This window comes from Gouania willdenowi, chromosome 12, assembly GCF_900634775.1.
Source record: "Gouania willdenowi chromosome 12, fGouWil2.1, whole genome shotgun sequence".
NCBI lineage: Eukaryota > Metazoa > Chordata > Actinopteri > Blenniiformes > Gobiesocidae > Gouania > Gouania willdenowi.
The window spans coordinates 473,877-491,157 of record NC_041055.1 but is presented as its reverse complement, the minus strand read 5'-3'; the positions used below and the strand labels follow the sequence as shown (position 1 = coordinate 491,157).

The window sequence follows — 17,281 nt, the reverse complement described above, 5'->3', positions numbered from 1 at the left end:
TTTGAATCTTTTTATGCATTTAAACCTTTTTGTTACTGAAATAAATGCATTTGAACAGAATATTTAAGTGTGACATATTAACCCACATACTGTATTAATTACAATAATAATCATATTTATTAATGATTTCATTCATTATGTAATAACGACACTAATAATAAAAGTAAATAAATCATTAATAAGATATAATCCTATATTGTTTATTTAATTTATAGAAGGTCATGAACATAAAATACCAAAATAACACAGAAGAGTGATTAGAAATATAAACGGATAAATAATTATGAACAGGTGACCATCTCACTGTAAAAACACATTAATTATATTTAGTTCAGGGCAACATGCAGAGAAAATATAATAACAAATATAATAAAATAAATGAAAATAATAAAAACAGCAACAAAAATGAGTAAAAAAAGACAAAAAACGGGATAAAAATAACTGATGAAACACAACACAGATATGTGATAATGACAGAACAAGCATGAATGCTCAGATCGGTGATTATTGATGATGTGATCGATCAGCAGCTGTTCACTAACCGTCCACCAGGGGGCAGCACTGACTGTGGAGGAGAACGTGTGAACAAAGGAATGACATGTTTGTTCTTTAACATCCAAATAATTATGAAATCATCCTGAAACCCCGCCCACATGGACGTGAGGGTCGTGTGTGCGTGTGATTACTGATCATTGATCAGCTGTGAGGAGGATAAAGGCAGTCTATCTGTGGTTGGCGGCCCCACCCTGGAACACGTCGGACCAGTGGGTGCAGCAGCAGCTCCTCCTCACCACGCACGAGCACCAGCACGCGCACCAGCAGCGTTAGTATTATTAGCTGTGGAGGAGCCGCGCGCACCTCTGGAGCGACTCACGCGCCTTTCCCTTCGGGACCAGAACCGACACCTGCACCAAGCTTTAGAACCACCGGGTCACCATGGGAGACGTAGTGTCTGCTCACCTGGATGAGAGCAGGAGGGACATGATCACAGGTACGAGCATCTGATCACAGCCATCGATCACATTAATGCTGCTCCTGTGGGCCTAATAATAATATCTTTATTATTATATTAATGTGATTTTATCACAGAGAAAGACTTCATTTCACCACCATAGCACAGACTATAGAAACATGATCAGTTTGATCAATCACCTATTGATCATCAAACTAAACTATCATGTCTTATAATGTCTGATCCTTTATTATTATTATTATTATTATTATTAATAATGATAATAATCCAATGGGAGCTTATTCCTTCTGTTCATTCAGTTAATAATTAAACACTTGGTTTAAAGTCAAAAGGAATGTATTGAGATATTTTTGATTTAATATAATAATTAACTACTTAAATAATAATATACCCCAATAATTAATTGAAGTTTAAACTGTATCATCAGCATCTTATTGTGAGTGGAATATTTTGGGATTGATTTGATTTGAAAAGAACCTAAAATAGACATTTAACAGAATATTATGAGCTGTTTAATGATGATTTTTTAATAAGTATTGTATATTTATATATGAACTGCATTAGCTACAAAGATGAAACATTTCAGGAACATTGGAGCTCCTCCCAGTTTAAAATGCTACATTTACACCATAGATCTATGTATTTCCCTAATGTACAGTTATTAACCAACAGGGTCTTTATTTTATTTATTTATTTTCACCAATAAACGTGCATGTCTGCTTTAACATTATAATCAGCTTCTCCACAGAGAAGCATGTTAGCATGTTAGCATCAGCGGTTATTTATAGCAGCCATTGCAACATCATCATCTCATTGCAGCTCATAGACCAATCACCATGCAGGATTCATGGACCAATGAGGATTCCAGCTTCTAAAGAGCGTTTTAAATTCCTGCTTTAGTGGGTGTTGTGCTTTTTAGGGTCACATGTTTTTAGACAATAATGAGTGTGAATCACTTCTGAAGCTTTAAAAAGCTTTTCTCCACCTAAAGGGACCCCCAGTCACATGACCCCTAGCTGCGCGTCAGCCATTTTGACGGAATACGTCCGTCAGCGACTCAGCGTCACGTCATGTCATCGCACTTATTAGCAACAACAGCCAAACTTCCCGTAGAACATGTCCGTCTCCTGGCGTCACCGGACCGTGGTAGCGGGGAGACTAGGGCGTGGAGGGCCCTTGGGTGCACGCATGAAAGCAGAAAAGGTGGAGCTGGGGAACGGGAACATCTAGCGGCTTCACTGTAGGAGAGGAGAGCGTTCAGGTCGTCCTCTTCTTCTTCTTCTTAGCCTGGGTGCGCTGAGCGGGCTGCAGCCGAAGGCTTTCCGGGTCAGCCGGACGAAGGCTGAGGTGGTGACAGGGCGGGCCAAGGAGCGAACGGTCTCGGCGTTTTGAGATGCAGTTTGTAAGAATGCCTTCTGTTGCACGGGTGGAGATGGAGCCGGGGATTTCCAAGGAAGACAGAGGTGGAGGGCCTCGTCGTCCTTTTTAGCCTCACATCATCGCTGCATGGAGGTCAGCATGGAACCAAAGATTCCCTCTGGGACTATGGGGATGTCGCTTCTTTCCCCGTCAAAAAGATTAGCGAGGTCGAGCAAACGTTCCGTTCCTGGAGCATCAGGATGATTGGAAGATCTCACGACAAACTGTAGTATCACAGGTGGTTTAGCATTTTCTATTCCGTAAAGAATAGTCACACGGGACGTTCCTATAACCACAGACATAACCTGAACCTAATCTTTGGCTCTAACTCTAACCCTTAACTAGACACACTTCACACACTGAGCACTGATACACTTTCACAAGCTTTTTTGATGGATCCTAGGATCATTCAGGGGTTCATCAAGACCAATAATCAATGCACCTAACCCTTAACCCTTAACCCTTAGCCCTTAGCCCTTAGCCCTTAACCCTTAACCCTTAACCCTTAACCCTTAGCCCTAACTCTAACCCTAACCCTAACTCTAACTCTAACTTTAACTCTAACTTTAACTCTAACTTTAACTCTAACTTTAACTCTAACTTTAACCGGTCAATCTACCAACATTTTTGCACCTTTATCCACATGCTCCTAGACACTTTCTCACTGCCCTGTTATAATCAATTCTCTCTGCCATCAGCCCCTGATCACCAGTATTATTAGTATCACTATTAATATTATTATCAGTATTATTAGTATTAATATTATCAGGATTTCATCTCTGCTGTTTGCAGATGATGTTGTTCTGTTGGCTTCATCAAATCAGGACCTTCAGTGTGCACTGGGGCGGTTTGCAGCCGAGTGTGAAGCGGCCGGGATGAGGATCAGCACCTCCAGATCTGAGGCCATGGTTCTCCACCAGAAAAAGGTGGTTTCCCCTCTCTGGGTCGGTGGAGAGTCGTTGCCTCAAGTGGAGGAGTTCAAGTATCTCGGGGTCTTGTTCACGAGTGAGGGTAGGATGGAGCGTGAGATCGGCGTCAGCAGTGATGCGGCTGCTGTATCAGACTGTTGTGGTGAAGAGGGAGCTGAGTCGGGGGCAAAGCTCTCAATTTACCGATCGATCTACGTTCCTATCCTCACCTATGGTCATGAGATTTGGGTAATGACCGAAAGGACAAGATCGCAGATACAGGCGGCCGAAATGAGTTTCCTTCACAGAGTGGCTGGGTGCACCCTTAGAGAGAGGGTGAGAAGCTCAGTCACTCGGGAGGAGCTCGGAGTAGAGTTGCTGCTCCTTCACGTTGAAAGGAGCCAGCTGAGGTGGCTCGGGCATCTGTTTCGGATGCCTCCTGGTCGCTTCCCTCGGGAGGTGTTTCAGGCATGTCCTATTGGGAAGAGGCCTCGTGGGAGGACCAGGACACGCTGGAGGTACTATGTCTCTGAGCTGGCCTGGTGTCGCCTCGGGGTCCCCCCAGAACAGCTGGAGGAGGTGTGCGTGGATCGGTAGGTCTGGGCTTCTCTGCTGAGACTGTTGCCTCTGTGACCCGGCCCTGGATAAAGCGGAAGAAAATGGATGGATGGATGGATGGATGGATGGATGGATGGATGGATGATTATTACTAATGCAGTGCCCGTAGGAAGGTTTTGTTGTTGTTTTGTAGATTTTCTGTAATTTCATGTACTTTTTTTGCATTTTGTGTAATAATTTCTGTATCATGTTGAGCTTCATTTCATTCCATTCCAAGTTCTTGATATAATTTTTTTATTGAGGAATTCGTTTTTGGGGGCCGCACACAATGAGAGCGAGGGCCACATGTGGCCCCCGGGCCTCCAGTTGTTTATGTGAATCTGAGGCTTTTCTTTAAATATGTAATCCCTTTGATGAGACAAATTAGATGTTTAAATATGAATAAAACACAAAGAAACTTAAATATTGAGACGAATGAAAGATAATTAGTGAGTTTGTAATATTTTTGTTAAATTTGTTTCCTCTTTTTTGGCCAAATTATTATAACTACACTTAATTATAAAGTGAATTACATCTCCTGTAATAATAGACAGTAGTTACGACACAAAGGACAAACCTTTTTAACGTGTGATTTAAATCTAACTGTTTCATTTCTAGGTTTCAGGATTATTTAAAGTTTGGAAAATAAAGATTAATATTTGTTTGGAAAAACCCACCAACAAACTGTTTAATGTTGAGCAATAATCATGACAGGGAATAATAAAAATTAAAAAAAAAACAAACAATAAATAAATATAAATGGCAAAAAACTAAATAAATTGAATATAAGAGTGAATAAATAAATAAATATGACTAACCCTTTCAATGAATAAATAAATAAGTTATTAAAAATTATCGGGAAAAAACTAAATAGCTGTAAATTGAGTAAATAAATAAATAAATAAATAGCACCTGTAAAAAATAACTTTCGTATCTTAAAGAGGAAACAGTTAAACAATGCATTAAAATGATCAATAATACACACGTATAGTATAACCACATACACTGAACAAAAATATAAACAACACTTTTGTTTTTGTTCCCATTTTCCATGAGCTGAACTCAAAGATCTAAAACATTGTCTATAAACACTAAAGACATATTTCTATCAGATATTGTTGATAAATGTGTTAATGAGCAGAGATAATCCCTCCCACCTCACAGGTGTAGCATATCAACATGCTGTTTAGACAGAATGATTATTGCACAGGTGTGCCTTAGGGTGGCCACAATAAAAGGCCACTCTAAAAATGTTGAGTTTTGCTTTATGGGGGTGGGACCACCATTAGCCTCCCACATGTTCAATGGGTCACATGACCACTGACTATGCTGGTCATTCAACAACTGGGATGTTTTCAGCTTCAGGAATTGTGTTTGGATCCGAGCAACATGAGGCCGTGCATTATCATACTGCAACATGAGGCCGTGCATTATCATACTGCAACATGAGGCCGTGCATTATCATACTGCAACATGAGGCCGTGCATTATCATACTGCAACATGAGGCCGTGCATTATCATACTGCAACATGAGGCCGTGCATTATCATACTGCAACATGAGGCCGTGCATTATCATACTGCAACATGAGGCCGTGCATTATCATACTGCAACATGAGGCTGTGCATCATCATGTTGCTGTTGCATTATCAAACTGCAACATGAGGCCATGCATTATCATGCTGCAACATGAGGCCGTGCATTATCATGCTGCAACATGAGGCCGTGCATTATCATACTGCAACATGAGGCCGTGCATTATCATACTGCAACATGAGGCCGTGCATTATCATACTGCAACATGAGGCCGTGCATTATCATACTGCAACATGAGGCTGTGCATCATCATGTTGCTGTTGCATTATCAAACTGCAACATGAGGCCATGCATTATCATGCTGCAACATGAGGCCGTGCATTATCATGCTGCAACATGAGGCCGTGCATTATCATACTGCAACATGAGGCCGTGCATTATCATACTGCAACATGAGGCTGTGCATCATCATGTTGCTGTTGCATTATCAAACTGCAACATGAGGCCGTGCATCATCATGCTGCAACATGAGGCCATGCATTATCATGCTGCAACATGAGGTGATGGTCGTGGATGAATAACACAACAATGTGCCTCAGGATCTGGTCACAGTATCTCTGTGCGTTAATAAAATGTGTTGGTTGTCCATAACATACCATAACCCCACCATGGGCCACACACGCTGTCTGACATCTGCATTGAACAATGAAAACCAGGATTCATCCGTGAAGAGAACATCTCTCCAACGTGCCAGATACCATCCAATGTGAGCATTTAACCAGTCAAGTGGGTTATGATGATGAACTGCAGTCAGGTGGAGACCCTGATGAGGACAACGACCATGCAGATGAACCTCCCTGAGACGCTTTCTGACAGTTTGAGCAGAAATTCTTTGGTTATACAAAGTGACTGTAGCAGCAGCTGTCCTGGTGGCTGGTCTCAGACCTTCATGGAGGTGAACATGTTGGATGTGGAGGTCCTGGGCTGGTGTGGTTACACATGGTCTGTGGTTGGATGTACTGACACATTCTCTGAAACGCCTTTGAAGACGTGTTATGATAGAGACATGAACATTGACATTCCTGCAGTTAGCATGCTAATTACACACTCCATCAGAACTAACGACATCTGTAGCATTGTGCTGTGATTAAACTCATTATTTTTAGAGTGGCCTTTTATTGTGGCCACCCTGAGGCACACCTGTGCACTAATCATTCTGTCTAATCAGCATGTTGATATGCTACACCTGTGAGGTGGGAGGGATTATCTCTGCTCATTAACACACATTTATCATTAATATCTGCTAGAAATATGTCTTTAGTGTTTATAGACAATGTTTTAGATCTTTGAGTTCAGCTCATAAACAAAAGTGTAACTACAGAATGAGTTTGAGCTTATTTAAATGGAACATTCCTAACATTCATGTACAATGACAGCTGACACCTACCTGACGCTGTTCCATTCCTCAGCATCTCCTCCCTCCTCATCCTGGTCTGACACTGTTTGTGTTTAATCTTCCTCCTCTTCATCCTGTCGTGTCAGCTCGTTCCTTTTACGTCAGGGCGACTCCCTCTATCCTGTTGTCGTTTCCTTTCCTAAAAATTATCAACACGATGATGAAAAAACAGAGAAACATGAAGATGAATGAGTTCCAGCCTGTGGTTGGAGGCCCAGTGCTGGCCTGGGTAAAGTTTAATGTGTCACTGCTTTGACTCACAGTAAGTTCTACTGAACCTTTACTTTTATTTTATGTTTTAGAAAAATAAAAAAACAATCAAAAGCTTTACCTAAAAATAATAATACACACAAAATAAATACACACTGAATATTATTTTGTCACAATTTGGAGTTGTGGTGATGCAGGACCTAAACATAGGCGTAGCTTTAATAATAAAGAGTTCCATTTTAATGAGAAATAAACTAAATCTAAATGAGGAAAACCAAAGAGCAGGAAATAAAAATACAGTAGCACACGAGGAGGGAGATAATCACTGACATCACTGGGAGGAGGAGCCATGAGCAGGAATACCTGGAAACACAGAGATATAAGAGTTAAAGCTGCAGTATGTACATACGTTTTTTAGCTTATCTTTGAGCATATTGTAATCCAAAGTGTTCTGAGTGGACAGTGAATCTCTGTAAATGAGCTTTAGAAATACAGGAGCTGGACTTCAGCCAATCAGAGATCTTCCTATCAACAGGGCGATCCATCAGCTGTTTTAGGCGTTACTATTGGCTGCTTGAGCTGCTCATCAAAAGTCTGTGTGTGTTCATGATCTGAGAATAGGGAAAGTCCCATGACTTTATGTTCCTAGACGTCTCTAACAGAATAAAGGCACAAACAGACCAGAGTCATGGAGGTTCCTCTGACTGTGTGTGTGTGTGTACGGCAGACTGTTAGCGATCTGCTTTCAGTCTGCCCCGAGTCAGAGAGAGAGAGTGATAACAGATGGGATAAATAGCTTGTAAACCCAAGAGAAACATTTTCTAAGGTGCAGAGAACAGACACTTTTTTTTTTTTTTTAAAGGATTTTTTGGGCTCTAGTGGCCTTTATATGACAGTTGCTTGACAGGAAGGGGGTTGGAGAGAGCAGGGAATGACACGCAGGAAAGGGTCCCAGGCCGGGAATCGAACCTGGACCCGCTGCAGGTGAGGAACTATAGCCTCTGTACATGGGGCAGGCGCTCAACCCACTGAGCTACACACCACCCCGAACAGACACTTTTTATCTGCAGTGAGGAGTGTGTCTGATCTGATCAGCTGCTTGTGCGTGAGGATCAGCTGTGACTGTGAGCCTCTTACTGTCCTCACAGCAGTGATACATGTTTTCTCTAAAACATCAGAAAACTCTCCAATAACACAACATAAAGTCCCTACATTTGTTACTAGTCTATATAGAGAAAACAGTCGCAAAGAGTTCCACAGTTGTGTGTGTGCATGCAAGAGTTCCCAAGAAGACCGGTGAGTTTAGTTCAGGAGGGGAGGGGGGACCGCCTCCTATTCTACATACTGCAGCTTTAAGAGAAGAGGCCAGATTAGAAAACAGAATAAACAAAGACTCAGAAAAACTAAAAGAGTTACACACATACCAAACATAATAGACTCTGACATATTTAAAGATGTAAATAGATTAACGTTTAAACAAAATAGAAAAATAAATACATTTACTCTCCAAAATAAGATATTTTAGAAACAAATTACGATCATTGCTTTACGATTGAGTTCATAAATGTAGACCTCTAATGGTTTGTTCTGAGGTTACACCAAAACCAACTTCCTGTGGTTTTTCTATCTCAGCTGGAGTTATGGTTTAATTAGTGACCATTTTAACTTCTGTTAGCATAGCTAGCTGGTGTGCTAACAGCTACATTAGTGAAACATGCTAGTTTTTAATCACACACTGTAGATCAGTGATAAAGATGTTAAATGAAATGTTAATTAATGTTTTTGTTTCTGCAGCTAAAGTGTCGGACGTGATGCGTGAATTCAGTGACGTCTACAAACAACAGTTTCCTGTTTCTCTGTTTCACTGCGTACGCTTTGACATCGAAGGAGGAACCGGCAAACAATCACAGCTGCTGCACAGGAAGGTGATGATGATGGTGATGATGATGATGATGATGATGATGATGATGATGATGATGGTGGTGGTGATGATGGTGATGATGGTGATGATGATGGTGATGGTGATGATGATGATGATGATGATGGTGATGATGATGGTGATGATGGTGATGATGGTGATGATGGTGATGATGATGGTGATGATGGTGATGATGGTGATGATGATGATGGTGATGATGGTGATGATGATGGTGATGATTATGGTGATGATGATGATGATGATGATGGTGGTGGTGGTGGTGATGATGATGATGGTGATGATGGTGATGATGATGATGATGATGATGATGATGATGATGATGGTGATGATGATGATGATGATGGTGATGATGGTGATGGTGATGATGATGGTGATGATGGTGATGATGATGATGATGATGATGATGATGATGGTGATGATGATGATGATGATGATGGTGATGATGGTGATGGTGATGATGATGGTGATGATGGTGATGATGGTGATGATGGTGATGATGATGATGGTGATGATGGTGATGATGATGGTGATGATGATGGTGATGATGATGATGATGATGGTGGTGGTGGTGGTGATGATGATGATGGTGATGGTGATGATGATGATGATGGTGATGATGGTGATGATGATGATGATGATGATGATGATGATGATGATGGTGATGATGGTGATGATGATGATGATGATGATGATGGTGATGATGATGATGATGATGATGATGGTGATGATGGTGATGATGATGATGATGGTGATGATGATGATGAAGACTTGATCTGATCTAAGGAGAAAAAGCACAAACAAATAAATCATGCAAAGAAGAAAATGGTCTTTAAAGAAACTTTTCTCGCTCATTTTGACCAAATCAAACATCTGCTGCTTCTCCTTTAAGAACAACATTATTACCAAGGTCATGACCTCATAATTATTGATGTCACAGCAGTAATACAGGTATATTGTCATATATTGTAATATATCTAGAGCTGTGCTAGTTATTGAAAAACAGTATTAAGGGTCTCTGATTTTCAGTGAAATCACGAAATTAACCTCTTAAAACATAAGTAGTTATTTTACACAGACAGGTTTTTACAGAATATCCTGTATTTTACATCATATTTACACGTTAAACGAATGTTTAAAAGTGTTAAAAAGACTTGAACAGACAGACTTGTTGGTGATTACATCTGATGTGGAGAGATTTTACCAAACTTCAAAAGCATTAAAAAATGCAAATATTAATTCATATTATCAATTAATTATTGACCTTAATTAATCACTATTATTCATTCTAGGATGTTTAGTTTGTCTGTAATCAAATTAAGGTAATAAAATGGAAAAAAACAAGCCTGAAATAGAATTACGGAGAAATTGAAGCTGTTTTTGTTTGATTAAAGTCTGTTAAAGGCTGAGTCATTAAAACATACTGTGATGATGTAATCAGCTAGTGTAAAACATAACCAGCTGGTCTTTTTGTCTCCTGGTTCTATGAAAGGTCACATGTTTGTCGTCAGTGCACAGAAAGTAGAGCATGTTTCACACATGAACAGAGACGTCAAAGGGCGGTTCACTGTACACTAGGGTTGGGCATCGTTTGGATTTGAACAATTCTGATTCCAATTCTCAATTCTTATTTCTGTTCTAAACGATTCTCGATTCTGATTCTTTGAGTTGTGCAGGTCAACAAGTCACAGATTTCACAGGATAATATTTTCATTTAAAAAGCCTTTAACAGGTTATTTTTATTCATTCACTTAGTTGATACAGTTTAATCTGGTTACTGTAATGTAACTAAAGTATTCAATCACAAAGGTTTCCAACTGTAACTGTAAAAGTGAAAGTTGCTGAAATAAAACTACAAACAAGTTGTCATCAGTGTAAAAAACATAGATCTACAGGTAGATGTGAAACTAAATTAAACAAACCCTGGAACAGTCATGTGACTAATCAATCAATAGTTATTGTTGTGAAAGGTAAACGCAGTGAACTGAACAGGCTTCACCGACGGCAGGCACTAGGACCCAGAGGTGGAGTAAATGCGTCTCCGTACTGCATGTACAGTAATATCATCAGTTTATCATATTACCTGTTGTTAGAGCTACTGTCTTTACCAGGGAGATAATATTTATTTATGGTTATTGTTTTACAGAGTTTTACTGGGATTTATTTACTGGTGATTAATTCATCTTTCCTTCACTACACACACACACACACACACACACACACACACACACGCACACACACACACACACGATTGATTATCGATATGCTCGCTCTAAGTATTGATTTTTAAATTTTATTTTTTGGATTTAAGATTTATTTTCTTATTTTCAAAATCTTTTCTGCTTTTTCACTAAAATGTGCAGGTACGTCTTCACATAAATATTATCAGTGTTTGTTGAAGGAACCAATATATTGTTTACTGTAATATTTCACTATAATGATGTCACTGGTAATAAAGATCATATTTATTGTTTACATAAATCACTATTAGAGATACTTATTAGTTTACATTGGTATGTTGACACTTATTTACAGAAATGTTGCACTAAAATAGTGTCACTGTTCATAGGACACTTTATATTTATTGTTTTTCAGAGATGGAAAATAAAAATTTAATTTTTTCACTTAATCTTTTTTTCTTGTTATGTCATACATTATCGTAGATTGATTTCTGACCAACATATTGATAATCACAGTATCGTCATATCGTGAGATAATCGTTATTGTGAACTTTGTATCGCGTATTGTATCGTGAGGTACCCAGAGGTTCCCACCCCTAACACACGCACACCACGTTTAGAACATGCTTAAAGTTTATTTATATTCATAATAAAAAAATACCACAAAATAAAAAATCTATGCCTTTTAAATAATATTTTAGCTACAAACACATTTTAGTTTACAGTCTATGTGACGTTGTAGATTAACAGTTTTCAAAGGAATTACAGATTAATACTTTAATTCTATAATCAATATACAACCTAAGTTATAAATATTAAGCATTTTAACTAGCTCACGTTAGCTAGCTAGCATTAAGTAGCCAGCGTTAGCTTACCAACTGGATCCATTAGCTGTTGGTTTGACACTTTACGTGCTTGATTTATTAATGCTTATGTTAATGTTGTGTTTAGTTAAAGGAACAGAACTAAACGATGAGATGTTGTAGTGAAGCTAACTACAGCTAGCATACAACAGCTAATTATTTCATGCTAAATGCTATCCCTGTCATTAGCCTGTGATATAGCATGAAAACTAAAGATGTTTTATCACATATATCTGATACATCATCAACATTCATGTTAGCATTAGAATAATCAGCATTAACACAGGAAACAACAGAGTTTGTGTCTGTTTATGTTGTGTTGTGTATTTTTCTGTCTTTTTGTTGTTTTATCTGTTTTTTGAGTCATTCTGTGTATTTTTCTCTAGTTTTGTGTTTTTTTTGTTTTTCGTGTTATTTTTTTTTTTGGAGTAATTATACATATTATCTGTCATTGTATGTATTTTTATTGTCATTTAATATATTTTTAATTCATTTGGTGTATTTCTGCTGTGATTTTGTGTATTTCTTTCGTTTCATATGGTTTTTTTGTTAATTTGTGTATTTTTCTGTCAATTCCTGTATTTTCTTTGTCACTTTAACGTAAGACCATGAGATGCAGTTGAGTTTAAATAAGATGTTCATCAACGAGTAGCTAAGCTGCTAACCGTGCTAATGCTAATCCTACAGATATGATTGTGAGTGTTATTAAAAATAGATTTTAGCTTCTTTGTTGGAGAAAGACTTAAAAAACTTCATTGTGCTTTTTTTTGTCATCTAAAAAAGACAGAAATAGAAAAAGGGCTAAAAATAGAGCTAACAGCAGGTGTTTGGTCCTAGAGAGCTCCTGTTCTGCATGTTGGACACGTTCTCCTGCTCCAACACATGGAAGTGTTTGAAAGTAAAGTTTGACGCCCTGATACTAACTAAGACTGGGTGTAACACACTGTTTAATTCTATAATAGCAGTAGATTAACTCAGTAATTATGATGAAATGCTTGGTGTTATTATGTATTGTAATGTATTATGGTGTACTGTGATGTAATCATAGGATCCTCTGGAAGGTCGAAACATCTTCTCTGGGAATTTATTCCAGTACCTGGAGGAGAATCGGAAGTGGAGGAATCGCTTTGTCAACGTTTCCAACAACTACGACCTCCACCTGTACGAGAGCCGGACGGTGAGTTAAAGAGTCAACCATTCGCCATAAACAGTAAAAACAGCTGACTCCGTGATTCCATGATGGAATAAAGAAAATAATCCAGACTTAAACTATCCAGAGTTACAAACACTGAGTTACAGACTCACATGAAATAAAGAAAATAACTGATTTATAGATTCAACCAGGGTTAGCATCAACATGTGTCATGCTAGCTGTGGCTGTGACTCTAATCTATTAATGATCAATCAATCAGGTGATTAATTAATATGAATAATAATCCTTCAACATGTTTGTGAAGAAATCACAGATAAATATTGTTAGATTTAAGACTAGTTTAAAGAATACAGGTTCATCTGCTTAAATCACCAGCAGGCTAACACTTTTATTATTATTATTATTATTACTGTCATTTATTTAATTAAAAATGTATTTATTTTGATTTATTTGTATTTATTTAATGGGGCCATTTTATTTATTTGATGTTTAAATCAAAAAGTCTGGATTCTTCTTAGTCTGTGTTTTTGGTGACGTTTACTGACTTTACCACCGATCAATAATCGGCACAACTGATAATATCGGCCGAACTTCAGCCTTTTTATAACAATCGGTATCGGACGTTTTTTTCTACCGATAGAAGATAAAATAAGTTAATTTTAAAATTCTTACAATCAACACCAATCAGAGAGTTTATTCTATAACAGTTAAGGTCTTTTTTTAATTATAGATCAGTGCACATAAACAAACTATAATAACAGCAAATAAATAATTACTAATAATTGATATCGTTGAGTGTTAATCTGTTCTTTTGGTGAGAAGATTTAGTTCTTTTATAAAAAGTGATCAGCTCTATGTAACGTATATCTATGTGTTATTCCAACAGGCTCATGAGAGAGGACTGCACCCTAAGGTCAGGGTGGGGTGTGCTGGGTACAGAGCTCTGGACTCTATGGACCACTACCTGGACCTGGTCCAGCAGAGCCTCCCAGGTCAGGTCACATGATCTACACCGTACGCTGTGCTCCAATCAGATGCTTTGTTTATAAATGTGCTCCAATCAGATGCTTTGTTTATAAATGTGCTCCAATCAGATGCTTTGTTTATAAATGTGCTCCAAGCAGATGCTTTGTTTATAAATGTGCTCCAATCAGATGCTTTGTTTATAAATGGGCTCCAATCAGATGCTTTGTTTATAAATGTGCTCCAATCAGATGCTTTGTTTCCAGATGTTAAAGCTAAAACAGGAAGTCATCCCTTCATAAAGTGTGCCACCCCGTTCCCTCTCATCCTGTGGCATCCCTACGCTCGCCATCACTACTTCTGTGTGATGACAGAGAAGGAGCAGAAGAAGTGGCTCGCTGTGCTGCAGGACTGTGTACGACACGCTAACAACGGTAAGCCCCGCCCCCACCCCTACTAACGCTAGAGGTGAAGTAAAGGGAGGATCTGTTGAGCAGAATGTTCTCTACCATGTGGGTGTGGCCTAAACCTAACCTTTGTAGACATGTGGGTGTGGTGTAAACCTCACATAGCATCAGAGGGAGGAATTTATTAACACTCACTCTTAGATACGGTGACATATGATGTATTTATGCAATACAGTAAATTACAAGATCATCTATAACCATATATTTTTATTTTAAATCGTATTTAGTCTTAAATACTGCTTTTAGGAGTTGTTTCTCTAGTTCAGTGACATGTTCACTGAGTGACCTTCATCTAAACAACCATCTATAAGGGGAATAATAATAATCTATGAATCTGTGATAACCACATTTATTTATTCATCTGAATAATATCCACTGTTATCCAGGAACGTTTATTATTATTATTATAGTCATCTTAAAGATGGAAATCATGGTTTTAATCACTAATAAAATGGTGGAAAACAAGGTGAAATGGGATTTTAAAAACCACAGAAATTGGTTAAAAGTTGTAAATTATAGTGGATAAAAACAGACAGAAAAAGTGGTAAAAAGAGTTCAAAGTGTTAATATTAGAACAATTAGTTTAAACTGATAAATAATGAACATGAAAATGGTGAATGTGGTTAAATTGTCAAAAATAATCATGAAATCTGGTGAAAAGAGGTTAAAAGTGACAATAATGGTCAATATATAGACATTAGGTGTAAAAGTGGTAGAAATGGTTTATAAGTGATGAACATGTCTGGAAAGTATAAAAAATGTGTAGAAAAGTCATTAAAATGTGATGTAGAAGTGTCAGAAATGAGAGAAATGGAGCAAAATTACATTAAAAGGAGAAAAAATATGGAAAGAAAAAGTGATGAAAATATGTTAAAATATGGTGAGTTTGGTGGAGTTGTAGAAAAATGTAAAAATAAGCAAAAATGGGCTGAAATTGTTCAGAAAATATTTTTATTTTAATAAAAGCATCTGGGGACCCCTATCAGTGTCTCATGACCCCAAATGGGGTCATGACCCCAAGGTTGTGAACCCCTGCCTTAGAGGAGAAACAGACTAAAGTGGAACATATTGATCAGCTGTTTGTTAATAAATACATTTAACTCAGAATTGGTTAAACTAGTCAGACTTCATTGAGTTAAAAAATATCCAGATTTATATCGTATATCGTCATTTTGAGGAAAAATATTGAGATATGAGTTTTAGTTTCTATGGCCCCGCCCTGGTGAGTAAATGTTGTGAATCAACAACAGATCAGTCACAGTCGAAATATATCTTTTAGAAAGAATGACAAGAAATAACTTTGATTTAACAACATATTTTGGTTTGACTTTATTTTTTAATCAATGAGTATTGACTAATTTAGTCATTCAATGATTTTCTATTTTTAAATGTTTTGTATTTTCAGCTCAAACTCCAGAAACATTGAATAAGTGGTGATTGAACATGTTTATTTGTGTATTGCTTTGCATTGTGCTTTATATGATTAAAACATGTAGAGGGTTTAGTTTATTACACAATCTATCTGTTTATTAATCACATCTAATCTAATCCCTCTCACTGAACTAGTGTTGAAATAATCTGATAGAGACTCCTCCCCTTCTTATAACGATTCAACTGATTGGTCCACGTGTTGGTAACTTATGAACAGTTCTGGTACCACTTTATTTAAGAACAGCTGCTGAGAAACTTCTCCTTTTATGAACAACATTAGGAACACATTTAACAAACATCCTAGCTTTAACTTTCCACTCTGTTACCATCAACCGTATCCATGGAAACCCCAGAACAAGTCTTTGATGTGAATGAAGGACGTGAGGTATTAGAACACCTTCATCATTCAACCACATGTTAAGCTAACATAGCTGCTAATGCTAATCATACAGCACAGCTAACATGGAACATTGAGCTTGGTGATGTATTGGTGATGTATTGGTGATGTATTGGTGATGTATTGGTGATGTATTGGTGATGTATTGGTGGTGATGTATTGGTGATGTATTGGTGATGTATTGGTGGTGATGTATTGGTGATGTATTGGTGATGTATTGGTGGTGATGTATTGGTGATGTATTGGTGATGTATTGGTGATGTATTGGTGGTGATGTATTGGTGATGTATTGGTGATGTATTAGTGATGTATTGGTGATGTATTGGTGATGTATTGGTGATGTATTGGTGATGTATTAGTGATGTATTGGTGATGTATTGGTGGTGATGTATTGGTGATGTATTAGTGATGTATTGGTGATGTATTGGTGATGTATTGGTGATGTATTGGTGGTGATGTATTGGTGATGTATTAGTGATGTATTGGTGATGTATTGGTGATGTATTGGTGATGTATTGGTGATGTATTGGTGATGTATTGGTGGTGATGTGATGATGTGGTGGTGGTGGTGATGGTGATGGTGAATCTGCCATGTTTCATGTTCTCTCTCTGTGTGTGAAACATGAACTCTACCTGTACTCAGGTGACCTTCAGGGTGTGTCAGTGTCAGAGCTCCTGTGAATGATTTCACCATTGTTCACACTATAATACGTGCTTTTATGATGTGAGCGTAGATTATCATACACAATGAAGCGTGTGCGTCTAAACGTGTGGAGGACAGTAGGCGTGTGGA

General features: G+C 38.0%; 1 protein-coding gene across 1 annotated transcript in view; it reads left to right on the top strand.

Moving 5' to 3' along the window:
* Positions 1 to 587: 587 nt before the first annotated feature.
* niban2a (niban apoptosis regulator 2a) overlaps positions 588 to 17,281 on the top strand; it is a 30,026-nt gene continuing 13,332 nt past the window's right edge. Inside the window, exons 1-5 of the mRNA XM_028463235.1 lie at positions 588 to 991; positions 8,893 to 9,023; positions 13,126 to 13,254; positions 14,117 to 14,222; positions 14,460 to 14,627. Coding sequence (XP_028319036.1) covers positions 937 to 991; positions 8,893 to 9,023; positions 13,126 to 13,254; positions 14,117 to 14,222; positions 14,460 to 14,627 — 589 coding nt within the window. The 5' untranslated portion in view covers positions 588 to 936. The remainder of the gene's footprint in view (positions 992 to 8,892; positions 9,024 to 13,125; positions 13,255 to 14,116; positions 14,223 to 14,459; positions 14,628 to 17,281) is intronic.